Below are 12,511 nucleotides of genomic sequence, written 5' to 3'. Positions count from 1 at the left end.
TGGCTTGCCAGATCATCATCGGTGTGGGAGCTTTGTCTGCTGTGAAACTGCAGTTCCGGGGCTCTCTCTAGCATTTGCAAATTTGGGGCGTGTGTCTAAGCCAGTGAGAGCTCACCTTCTCTAGGCGAAGACTTCACCCTCCAAGGATCAGGTGCCAAGAGTGGGTGTGGCCAAATTGTGAAATTGGACTGGCAAGAACTGCCTTGCAAATTGCTTTCCCCGCAGCTGGTAAACTCTTGTGTGCACACCGTGCATTGGAAGTGCATGGAAAGCACATTCCCCACTCCCCCACAAGAACCCCAGGTTACAGGCCTTTGTCCAAAGGGGTAGGAAGCACTTCCTCTGTGTAATATAGGGAGTGTGAGGAATACGCTTTGAATGCTGAAGTTCTTTCCTGTTGCTTTTCCAGGTTTGAGGCTCTGTTCACGGAGCTGGAGTTACGCCGGGAAGAGCTGGGCATTGCCAGTTACGGAGCCTCAGTCACCACTATGGAGGAAGTTTTTCTCAGGTAGGGCATTGGGGGAACTAGCAAGGAAGGTAAACGTGCTCTTTCAGCAGGACTAAGTGTGAGTTAAAACATGTTGGATTTAATTTCTTTCTGCAATACGATTCGGATGTACCATATTTTTCGCTCTGTAAGACGCACCAGACTACAAGACGCACCTAGTTTTTGGAGGAGGAAAACAAGAAAAAAATACTCTGAATCCCAGAAGCCAGAACAGCAAGAGGGATCGCTGCACAGTGAAAGCAGTAATCCCTCTTGCTGTTCTGGCTTCTGGGATAGCTGCGCAGCCTGCATTCACTCCATAAGACGCACACACATTTCCCCTTACTTTTTAGGAGAGAAAAAGTGAGTCTTATAGGGCAAAAAATACGGTATATTGAGGGGGAGAGAATCTGAGATAAACAGTGCTGTTCTTTTTTTTTTTTTTGAGAAATATTTATTAAGATTTTACAAAAACAAATATACAAAAACACATAATAAAAGAAACAAAAAAAAATAAGAATAAACACACAGAAAAAATAAGAAAAATTAAAAACAATTCTTTTTCATAACTTGAAACTCATTTGCTTGTTTCTTTGACTTCCTCACGCCTCCCCTTCTTGTATTCCCATTTAAATAATCAAATCAGCAAATCCTTACTGAGATTAACAGTGCTGTTCTATTAACAGTGCAGTTTGGAAGAAATCCCAATTGAGTTCATTGGGACTCAAGTAAACAAGATGATGAAATGATTTGGCAAAACAAAATTTGGCAGTGGTGGGAATAATTTCACACAAACATTTCTCCTCAAATTATGGGTCAGTGCCATGAACTTCTGGTCAAATCCCTGTTTCTTCAGTCTGAGGAACCTGCCCTCTCTTCTCCCTCTGCATCAGATGAGCAACCCACATGCACTGCCACCTTTTGGTACCATTTGGGGGGGAAAGCACAGAGAAGGAGGGACAGTGGCTTCATGATTGGCATCACAGCTGATCGATCAGCATCATGCACAGCCATGCTTTGAAAAGAGGGAGGGTTGTTCTATGATTGAAGCAAGGGGCAACCAATCAGACCTGCCCAATGCATACTCTGCTCACACTGTGAAAGCCCATTTCTGCTTCAACCAGAAATGGGTCCAGAACATTGTGCATGACTCAGAAATGTGGCAAGTGAGCTTCCAGAAGAGGGTCATTGCTAAAACTTGTATACAGGTATGACGCTGAGGTTGTTGGAAGCTAACCTCTGGGGTGACTTAATTTTTAAAAACCCACAAACTCCACCTAATGCCGATGGCATTCGCTTACATGGATTCACTCTCTTCCTTTAAGAGTTGGCAAGCTGGTTGATTCCAGCATGGACATCCAAGCCATCCAGCTGCCAGCTTTGCAGTACCAGCATGAACGGCGATCCAATGACTGGGCCATGGACGACTCCAGCAGCCTGAGTGGGATGACTGACATGACGGATGACAGCGGGGCTCTGATCACGGAAGATTGCTCCAACATCAAGCTGAACACGGGGGTGAGCTCTGAGTGGTTGCTCTGGTACCATGGGGACCCGCCAGCCCTTGTGAACATAGCAATTGATTAATCGTGGGTGTTGACAAAAATGGAACTCACCATACTGCATGGCTTGAATGAGTAGTACCCCGAATGTGGCCATGTCTTAGTTTTGAGGAGTTTTATTTCCAGCCCCTTTCCTAATTATTCCTAAAGTTGAATCCAGCCTCTACCATTAGCCAGAGCACCAAGGACACTGGAGTCTTCAGCCTCCTGGGAAGATTATCATTGTTTCTAGGATAACTGCCTGATTTTATATTTGACTAAAATTCTCACCCATGGCTCTTCCCATGCTCAAACTGCTTTTGCAAATAGAGTAGTACCTCCGGTTACATAACCCTCTGGTTATGTAAACTTCAGGATGAGAAAGCAGCAAACCCGGAAGTATTTGACCGGGTTTCGCCACATGCGCAGAAGCAGTCCTCAGGTTGCGGAAACCTCGGGATCCGACCGGACCTCCGGAACGGATCCCATCCGCAACTGGAGGTACCACTGTATATGACCTAAATGAATGTTCATTACTGCTGCATACGTATACAAAGCCAGACAACTTCAGCGTGGGTGATTTTGTCAAGCACTCATAATAATATTGCTTATTGACGGCTGGTGTGAAATTTCTTGGAAGTGTTAGGCGCAACTGTGTACTTAAACATATCCAAGAATGGCGTTGTAGTTTTAAAAACACATCACTAATTTTTTTAAAAAAAACATATTAAATGAAAAGGGGGAATGCTTCAATTTTTATCAATAATTGCTAATGCATATTTTATGTAAACCTCTCAAAGGTTTTTACATTGAAGCAGGATACAAACAAAATACAGGTGGTGTCCATTGGATGTGTGATTGCTGATGTGCAGGTCCTTTGGACCCAGAAGAAGGCAGAACAAGGACAGAGTGGGGTGTGCTTATATACGCTCCACCGACACACGCGGGGGCTTGGAATGGAACCCCCACAGGGAATGGTCACCGCCTGCATATAAATAATAACAGCAACAATGCCCTGTTAATATCAAAGTTTATCTAATCTTCCAAGGGGACCCACCTTATCAGTATCCTTAGCCTGCTCTTTGTCTTCATAGTTCTACCTCTGCTGCCAGCAGTTCTATGCCATGTTTATGAAGAGGGCTGTCTACAGCTGGCGCAACTGGAAGATGGTGGCAGCGCAGTTCCTGGTGCCTCTGATCTTCACTGCCTTCGCCCTGATTGTGGCCAAGACCTTTCCAGGCCCACGAGACTCTTCACTGCTCAAGATGACCTTAAATCCGTATGGACAGACTACAGTGCCCTTTTCTGTCTCCCAAGAATCCACCCTGGCCCAGAGACTAGGAGAGCAGTATAAGGATATCGTGGACTCTCAGCACCAAGGGCCACTGGAGGTAGTGGGTGAGTAGCCGAACCAAGGCAGAGAACAGATATTTAGTCTGTTTTTAAGCCCCTTCTGCAAGAAGAGATGCTCCAAATCTTCTGGGTTTGCAGGAGAACAAATAGGAGCTTCTGCCGAAATGTTTGCTGTGGCTCAGCAGCTGGGATATGGCAAAATGTTCATGGGCATTGGAAGCACCTGAGGGAGAAGGCCCAGTCACAGAATGTGCAATATCAAAGTAGATGCTGGAAGGGGAGGGAGAGAATGATAGTGACTGATGTGTGCCTGCCTTGGTGCATTTGGCAGATAGGGAGACCGGGGAGCAAGGGATTAGGGTGGAAGGTTGTGGGGAAGAAGTCTCACATGGAGTGTAGAGTAGGGGAGCAAAAAGAGGAGGAAGATAGACTTCCATGTAAAGTTAAACACCCAACCAACTTTGGTGCTGCTGGAGTCTTAAAAACAAGATGCTGTCAGCGAACACCAAGCTTCAGGAGGCTGTTCATGTACATTATTTATAGATATTCTGCTTTACTTGAGGCTTCAGGTCATGCCAAAATTTGGCCTAGTTTCCAGCTTCTGGCACATGTCGGTTTCCTGGAAATCCCCGTATCTGTTCAAACAGCAAGTTTCTAGACCTCAGGGTTGCAGAGAAAGCCTTCCTCCACTAAACACCTGTAGCAATATCTCCTAATGGCCCATCTCAAATGGCATCTGATTGGCCAACGGAAGGACCACTTAGGATGCCTGCTGCATTGACGAAAGTGTTGTTGCAGGTGACCTGCAGGAATACCTGATTTCTCGAGCCGCTGAAGAAGGGGGAGCCTTCAACGAGCGCTACATTGCGGCCGCTTCCTTTGAAGAAACCGGGGATCTCGTGAAGGTGACGGCTCTCTTCAACAACCAGGCGTTCCACTCGTCTGCCGCAGCCCTTCTCCTGGTTGACAACGCCCTGCTGAAGCTGCTGGTTGACCCCAATGCTTCCATCTCCGTAGCTAACTACCCACAGCCCCGCAACACAACAGAGACCGCGAAGGACCAGCTCATGGAGTGAGTTGATTCTTCCTCTCTTTTGAACAACGATAAATTCACTCTTTATTTAATTCCTTTATAATACTGTGTTGCCTTTCCTCCAAAGAGCTGAAAGTGGTGTGCATAGTCCTCTCGCCTCTTTTTTTAGCCGTATAACAGCCCTCTGAGGCTGCCACTTAGAGAGCAGATCTCCTGCGACTCTACTCCATTTCCCTCCCAGCAGTCAGCCATCCTTCCATGCCCACAGAGCATACTCAGTGTTCTAGGAGAGTTCCCTTTCCCCCTTCTCCTAAAATTTCCCCCGTACAAACCTCAGGATTCTTGAGTCTGTCACTACCACTCTCTCTTACACATGGCGTTTGCAGTTCTGTTGGCTATGCAAGGCCTGGCACCTGAAGAGCTGACTTTCCTGATATTAGCAAAAATAGTGAAGGATGGCTGTCTTTTTAAAAATTATTACTTTGTACTGTATTAATTTGGGACACGGGTGGCGCTGTGGGTTAAACCACAGAGCCTAGGACCTGCCAATCAGAAGGTCGGCGGTTCGAATCCCCGCGACGGGGTGAGCTCCCGTTACTCGGTCTCAGCTCCTGCCAACCTAGCAGTTCAAAAGCACGCCAAAGTGCAAGTAGATAAATAGGTACCACTCCAGCGGGAAGGTAAACGGTGTTTCCGTGTGCTGCTCTGGTTCGCCAGAAGCAGCTTAGTCATGCTGGCCACATGACCCGGAAGCTGTACGCCAGCTCCCTTGGCCAATAAAGCGAGATGAGCGCCGCAACCCCAGAGTCATCCACGACTGAACCTAATGGTCAGGGGCCCCTTTACCTTTACCTTTACTGTATTAATTGTGTTTTGTTTTTAAATTGTTTTGTGAACTGCTTTGGGTGCCTTTATGCTGAAATAGTAGGATAGAAATGTTCTTCCAGAGGGTCCTTTTAAGGATGGGAAAGGGGATTGCCCCCACCCCCAGTAGGGCTTATTCCAGTCTTCCCCTGCTTGGTGCCCTCTGGATGACTCCCAAATCATCCCTGCTGGTTGGGGGTGATGGGAGTTGGAGTCCTGATGGCGTCGAATGGTTGGTGGAATCTGGCTTTATCCCTTTCTCATCCCTGCTGCTCCCTGGACACCTGCCTTTTCCCCTTGGATTGGGAAGACGGAGAAAGTGCAAGTGTCACCCCTTCATGAGCTAGACTTGGTTCAGGCCTGCCAGTTGCTCACCCTGTTGCGCTGGAGTTCCTAGGATATACTTGTTCTACATTATAAAACCCCTGATTGGATCTTTTCTTGCTCTTGCTCTTGCCTGCTTTAAGCCTTTTGGGTACGTGGGCTGCTCCTCCAAATAAACAGCCCTGGTCCTGCTCACCTTGCTGTCTTTAATGTCCCATCAGAGGCCAGACGGGTTTCGCCATTGCAATCAACTTGCTCTATGGAATGGCGTCGTTGTCCAGCACCTTCGCTCTCCTGCTCGTCAGCGAGAGGGCCATCAAGGCCAAGCACGTCCAGTTTGTCAGCGGGGTCTATGTCGTCAATTTCTGGCTCTCGGCCCTCCTGTGGGACCTCATCAACTACCTCACGCCCTGTGTACTCATGCTGGTAAGTCAGCTCAACTGCAGTCCCCAGGAGGTTCTTTGCCAGTGTTTTGGCAAAAATGCACCAGGAGATGTATGCTGAAAGAATCTAGCAGAGGGGCAGGGGCGGGACATGCTAATCTGGCACATAAGCAAACTGGCTCAGTGGTAGAAATCCACTTTGCATGCAGAAGGTCCCAGGTTTGATCCCCAGCATCTTCACATAGGGCTGGGGGAGACTCCCCATCTGGAATCCTGGACAGCCACTGGCATTCAGCGTAGGCCAGGGTTTCCCAAACTTGGTTCTTCAGCTACTTTTGGACTACAGCTCCCATCATCCCTAGCTAGCAGGACCAGTGTAGTCCAAAAACATCTGGAGACCCAAGTTTGGGAAACCCTGGTGTAGGCAATACTGAACTTGATGGACCCAACGGTCTGACTCAATGTAAGGCAACTTTCCGTGCTCCTATTTTCTAGATTTGTGTGGGGAAGAGCATTAGTGCAAACCAGCAAAACATAAATTCAAACACTCTGATTTGTTTATGTTTATTAGATTAAGTAAATCAATGACTGATGACCAATCATTAAAATTGAATCAAAAGCTCATTTACTTAGCAGTTGGATAAAATACTGCCTGGATGTATTCCCCTCCCCCCCCCCCCCAAGAATCCTAGAGATCATTTCCCCCCCACAGTGAAAGCTGAACATTCAAGCAAAGGAACGCTGACTATTCCTAAGAGGTGTAAGTTCATACGTCTCCTCCTACTGCTGCTCTTGTAGCCATGGTGCTCATATCAGTCCCAGCCCAGGCCAGTGACAGACATTTTGCATGCAGAAAATCCTAAGCTCAGTTTCAGGCATCTGCAGTTCCAGGGTTGGGCTGGATGACCTTCAGGATCCCTTCAAACTGTCTGGTTGCATGATCTTCAGTTAAAAGAATCCGGAATGGGAAAGCCCTATTCCTGACAGGGATGAATGGATCAAACTCTTTTCTAGTTCATCTCAGTCTTGTATGTGCTCATTCTTCTGCAATTAACGCCCCACCCCCCGGAAAAAAAACTACATAACCGAAATAATGTTTAAATAGTATGAATTTCTCCCCCTAAAATGTGTATTTTTGTGTGCATTTTCTGCTGAAATACTTCCCCTCCCCCTGTTTCATTGGTTGATCCCTCCCTCCAGGTGATATTCCAAGCCTTTGACGTGAAAGCCTTCACCCAGGACAACCACCTTGTTGATGTGATGCAGATCTTCCTCCTTTACGGCTGGGCCACTATCCCCCTCATGTATTTGCTCAGCTTCTTCTTCTCTGTGGCTTCTACGGCCTACACACGCCTCACCATCTTCAACATCTTCTCAGGGACAGCCACCTTCCTGGCAGTCACTATCATGAGCATTCAAGGTAAGGGATCAAGGACCCCCATCCCTGTTGCTGATCGCATTTCCTAGTCTCAATAATACCCTTGTGCACACATCCAGTCAGTGCTGTTTCCGGGGCATGGCACTCTAACCTGGAAGAGGCAGGAACACTCCATTCATCCTTTCTATGACAATTTGTGCTAATAATGCTATTGGGCTAGTCATATGTGAGCCTTTCCCCTCAATGCTGTTTGTGCCTGAGAAAGTTTTGGGGCGGTCATACTGCTTCATTCCCAATCAGTGCAAAATTACGCAATATGTTGCTGAACTCCTATAGCTTTTCACACCACAAAGGATCTGGGATTTAGGGTGAGGGTGTGTGTCCCACTTTCATTGCACTATTGCCCCTCTGGACGGCAATAAATGAGGTAGGTTTGTTGCAACTAAAAAAGCAGAAGAAACCCACCCTTAACACACTTTTATTGTGTCAGGACCATGCTGCAGAATACATTTGCAATATAAACACTAGTCTGGAGGAGCTATATCTAAGGCTATATCTGATATTTGATACTCTCTACAAGGTGGAAATTTGCAATGCTGTTAGCATGGTGGGCCTTCTTCTGATCTTGTGGGGCCCTGGCAAATGTCCAGCTTTAACACCATCCAGAATACATTTTAACATTCATTGTTTGTTTGTTTAAAATATTTATAATTATGTCCCTTCCTAATGCCTAATGCAAGTATATAAGCCAACCCCATAAAAGCAAAACACCTACAAATCCTAAAGCTTTATCACAACCGAGATTGGAGATGTCACAACCAGGGCTGCCTGGTTATCACTGACCCATGGCAGGGCCTTTTTGCTGGTGGTTCCGCAGTTGTGGAATGCCCACCCTAGTGATGTGTCCCTATCATTAACTTTCAAGATGAATTTGAACACCTTGCTTGTTTTCAAACCCACCAATTTGGTGGTTGCAAAATACTGCTCCTGGTAACCCTCCGATCATTGGATGGAAGAATGTGTTTAACTACTTTTTAAAAAGTTTTTTTTTTAAAAAAAAAGGTTTTATTATTAAAATAATTCAGGTACGTTTGAACATTTTTAAGGATTGTATGAAATGTATGTTTGTATACTTGTATATTCATAATATGTGTGTATTAATGCTGAATTACTTTTTAAAAAGTTTTTAATTGTCATTGTTTTCAGAATCACTGTGCTCTGTTTCTTAAAGTACGCAGCCCAGCTCCCAAAACTGGGCAGGAGAAAAAAGAGCCTGATGTAAAAAGGAGGAGGAGAAAAAGAATTATTAGACACAAGCATAGCCATCCTCTATGTATGAACAGGGCAGATTCATTAATATACCTGACCATCAAAGGCCACTTTCCTGACCTTCCCACGTTTTTCTTCCAGAACTTGGAATGGTGGATCTCTCAAGGATGTTGGATAAAGTCTTCTTAATCCTACCCAATTACTGCTTGGGACAAAGCATCAGCAAATTCTACCAGAACTATGAGTTCATTCAGTTCTGCACCTCCTCGATCGAGTCTCTCCTTGTCTGCAAAGTGTTTAGTGAGTATCCAGAATTACCGTATTTTTTGCCCTATAGGACGCACTGTCCCATAAGGCGCACCTAGTTTTTTGGGGGGGAAATAAAGGGGGAAAAATTATTTCCCCCCCAGGCACGGGGCTGGGGCGGGGGAAGCCCGAGCTTCCCCCGACCCCAGGCCCCAGAACAGGCAACTCTCTGCAAGCTGCGGGAGCTCAGCGCTGGGCTCCTGCGCCTTGTGGAGAGCTGCGTGAAGTCTGGAGAGCGAGAGGGGTCGGTGCGCACCGACCCCTCTCGCTCTCCAGGCTTCAGCGAAAGCCTGCATTCGCCCCATAGGACGCACACACATTTCCCTTTCATTTTTGGAGGGGAAAAAGTGCGTCCTATGGGGCGAAAAATACGGTAATCTTTTCGTCTCTGGCTTCTGTGGCAAGCCAAAACATCTTCTTCTTATTATTATTACTATTACTATTTATAAAATTTGTATAGCGCCCTATACTCGTAGATCTCAAGGTGGTTCACAACATAAATTGCAATATTAAAAAACTCAAAATGCATAATAAAAACAAAGATAACCCAATAATCCCCCCTTCTGCAACACATTTAAAAGGGCGTTAGATGTCAGTCATTACACACCCACCCCACCCCAGGACTGCCACTGAAAACAACAGCCTTGCATCAAGCTCACTGCTTCCCTTCCCTGGTGCATATTCAGTGTTACCCGTGTCCTGATGTTCAGGCACTGCAGAAGAGAAAGGTCTCAAACAGGGCTGCTCTTATCAGCAGTGTCTCCTTCTTATCCAGTGTTTGAAACTCCCATTGTTCTAGGCACATTTTGCAGCAGGGGATTTCATTAGCACAAACAGTTTCTGAGCTATGGGCACAGTACTGCATTTCATATTTCAAATTAAAACTGCAGAGTGGAAGGGGGGAAGAGTAAAGGTAAAGGAAAGGAGGACCTTTTTCTGCCTCCCCACTTCTCCCCTACTCTCTGAAGCCTGGAGAAGAGACCCTCATAAGAATATTAGGGGGGTGGGCAGGGGAAGGACTAGACCATGTGAAAATTGTCGCTCTGTGAGGGGATTTGGGGAGTTAAAAGTACTTGTTGGGGATTGGACAGTGCCCTTCAGTATTTTCTCTCTCTCTCTCCTACCATTCCAGATATTACTTTCCAAACCAATTACTTTGCATGGGAGAGCCCTGGGATTGGCAAATACTTGACTGCCATGGCTGTACAGGGGCTTGTGTTCCTCATCCTCCTCTTCCTCATTGAGACCAACATCCTTTGGAGACTGAAGAACCTTGTCTGCAACGTACATCGGAGGCGGAAGTGGGTAAGGATTTCCTGGAAGGAATAAGTGTTCCTGGGTTGACAGAATTGTAAGCCAAGCTTCCCACTGGGCTGTGTATACAGTGTAAGATATTCATTAAGCTACAGAGTCACAAGGCAGGACCTGCTGGAAAACAAACCAAGCTTCGGAGAAACAATTCTGGGTGGTTAAGCTGTAGTTGAGTAAACAAACCATGGTTTAGTATTATGTGGGAACCAGGCTAATTACTTGTTCAGCTGTGCCAGAATCTTGCATTATTGCAGTATGCTCATTGTCTATTTTCTGTTGGCTTTTTCTACAACAGGTGATGCTGCTGAACAGAGTCCCCGTCCTTCCAGAAGACCGGGATGTTGCAGATGAGAGGAAGAAGGTTTTGGAGTCACCAACAGCATCCCTTTCATCACTGAATAGTCCCTTAGTCATCAAGGAGCTTACCAAGGTAAACGTCTGGCCCTCCTATGTGGTTTCTAAAGCTTAGCCTTTCTTTGAAGATATTGTTGTTGTTGTTGTTTAATTTTTATACCTCTTACATGCCAAAATGGCTTCTATGCAGTTTACCAGTATAAAATCAATTGTACTATGCTATACACCAGGCTTCCTCAGCCTCGGCCCTCCAGATGTTTTGAGACTACCGTTCCCATCATCCCTGACCACTGGTCCTGCTAGCTAGGGATCATGGGAGTTGTAGGCCAAAAACATCTGGAGGGATGAGTTTGAAGAAGCCTGCTATACACAATAAAACAAACCAGTTAAAAAGCATAGCAATAAAAACAGCTTAAAACAACTACAACAATTAAGTCAGGAAGTTCAAATTCAGAGGAATGTTTTCCTGAAATGTGTGTATTCAGGAACTGGCAGAATCCCAATACCAATGGGGGCCTCTTGAACAGGGAGGGCATTCTGCAACACTGGTCCTGTCAGTGAAAAAGCCCAACACCATGTGTGTTAAATGTGCTTTAAAGGTATGGTGTAGATGTGACCAAATCAGACCATTTTCAAGGCTGTAAGACTAGCCAGGCTCCAACAACCACAACATGACCACTATTCTCATTTATTTATACTCCCAGTTGGAGGTAATGTGAGATGATTGTTTGCTGTCTTGTCCTCCCAACTTCTGGAGGAAGTCCCATTTCCAAGTGGAGAGATACCAGTAGAGACTGGTCCACTAGGGCAATTGGGGCACTGCCCCACCAACTTCAATATGCCTTCAGCCACCTCCCACCACTTCCCCACCCAGCTTATTCCAATCAAGGGGTGGCTCTTCCTGTTGCTCTGGCTCCACCTGCTGTTGGTCTCCCTGCCTTCCACCCTTCCAGTCCCAGTGGGCACCAGTCACACAAGTTATGGCATCACTTCTTTGGGAGAAATGAGGAGGAGCCATCTTGCAACCCAGCAGTTTGTTTGTTTGTTTTGCTCTTCCAGGTGTACAGCAACAGGGACTCATGCCTGGCTGTGGACAGAATATCCTTGGCAGTCAACAAAGGGGAGTGTTTCGGGCTTCTTGGCTTCAACGGGGCAGGGAAGACCACCACCTTCAAGATGCTGACAGGGGATGAGAGCATCACATCGGGAGACGCCTATGTGGATGGCCACAGCATCCTGGCCAACATCAAAAAGGTAAGGGTTGAAACAGTAGGAAGAGCCCTGCTGGATGAGGCTAAAGACCTTGTCTCAATTCAGCATCCTGTCGTCAAAGTGGCCTCTGAGATGTCTCTGGGAAACCACAAGCCTGGCATGAGAGAGCCAGTGTGGGTTAGAGAGATGGGCTAGAATCTCAACTCTGCCATGAAGCTCACTGGGTGAGAGTCACGGCCTCTCAGGCTAACCTACCTCACAGGGTTGTCAAATGAGGAGGGCAAGGCCATGTATGCTACCTTGAGTTTCGGGGGGAGGTAGTATGTACCGTATTTTCGCTCTATAAGACGCACCAGACCACAAGACGCACCTAGTTTTTGGAGGAGGAAAACAAGAAAAAAAATATTCTGAATCTCAGAAGTCAGAACAGCAAGAGGGATCGCTGCGCAGTGAAAGCAGCAGTCCCTCTTGGTGTGATAGTTGTGCAGCCTGCATTCGCTCCATAAGACGCACACACATTTCCCCTTACTTTTTAGGAGGGAAAAAGTGAGTCTTATAGAGCAAAAAATACGGTAAATGCGATACATAGATAAATAAATACAATGAGCGCATTAGCACTCTCCCTACTTGTGATCCCTGGAAACTGGTATTTAGAGGCATATTGCCTCCGACAGTGAAAGCAGAACAAGGCCACCA

General features: G+C 46.4%; 1 protein-coding gene across 2 annotated transcripts in view; it reads left to right on the top strand.

The window, feature by feature from the left end:
- ABCA3 (ATP binding cassette subfamily A member 3) overlaps positions 1-12,511 on the top strand; it is a 75,431-nt gene that overhangs the window by 49,808 nt on the left and 13,112 nt on the right. For both annotated transcript variants that reach the window (XM_083584850.1, XM_083584851.1), the window contains exons 17-26: positions 410-508; positions 1,813-2,005; positions 3,123-3,426; positions 4,180-4,453; positions 5,824-6,028; positions 7,186-7,405; positions 8,774-8,932; positions 10,071-10,243; positions 10,545-10,679; positions 11,663-11,857. In XM_083584850.1, coding sequence (XP_083440976.1) covers positions 410-508; positions 1,813-2,005; positions 3,123-3,426; positions 4,180-4,453; positions 5,824-6,028; positions 7,186-7,405; positions 8,774-8,932; positions 10,071-10,243; positions 10,545-10,679; positions 11,663-11,857 — 1,957 coding nt within the window. The remainder of the gene's footprint in view (positions 1-409; positions 509-1,812; positions 2,006-3,122; positions 3,427-4,179; positions 4,454-5,823; positions 6,029-7,185; positions 7,406-8,773; positions 8,933-10,070; positions 10,244-10,544; positions 10,680-11,662; positions 11,858-12,511) is intronic.

The sequence above is a fragment of the Podarcis filfolensis genome (assembly GCF_964270895.1).
Source record: "Podarcis filfolensis genome assembly, chromosome: 14".
NCBI lineage: Eukaryota > Metazoa > Chordata > Lepidosauria > Squamata > Lacertidae > Podarcis > Podarcis filfolensis.
The sequence above is the reverse complement of the archived record's forward strand: the minus strand, read 5'-3'. Positions and strand labels throughout refer to the sequence as shown.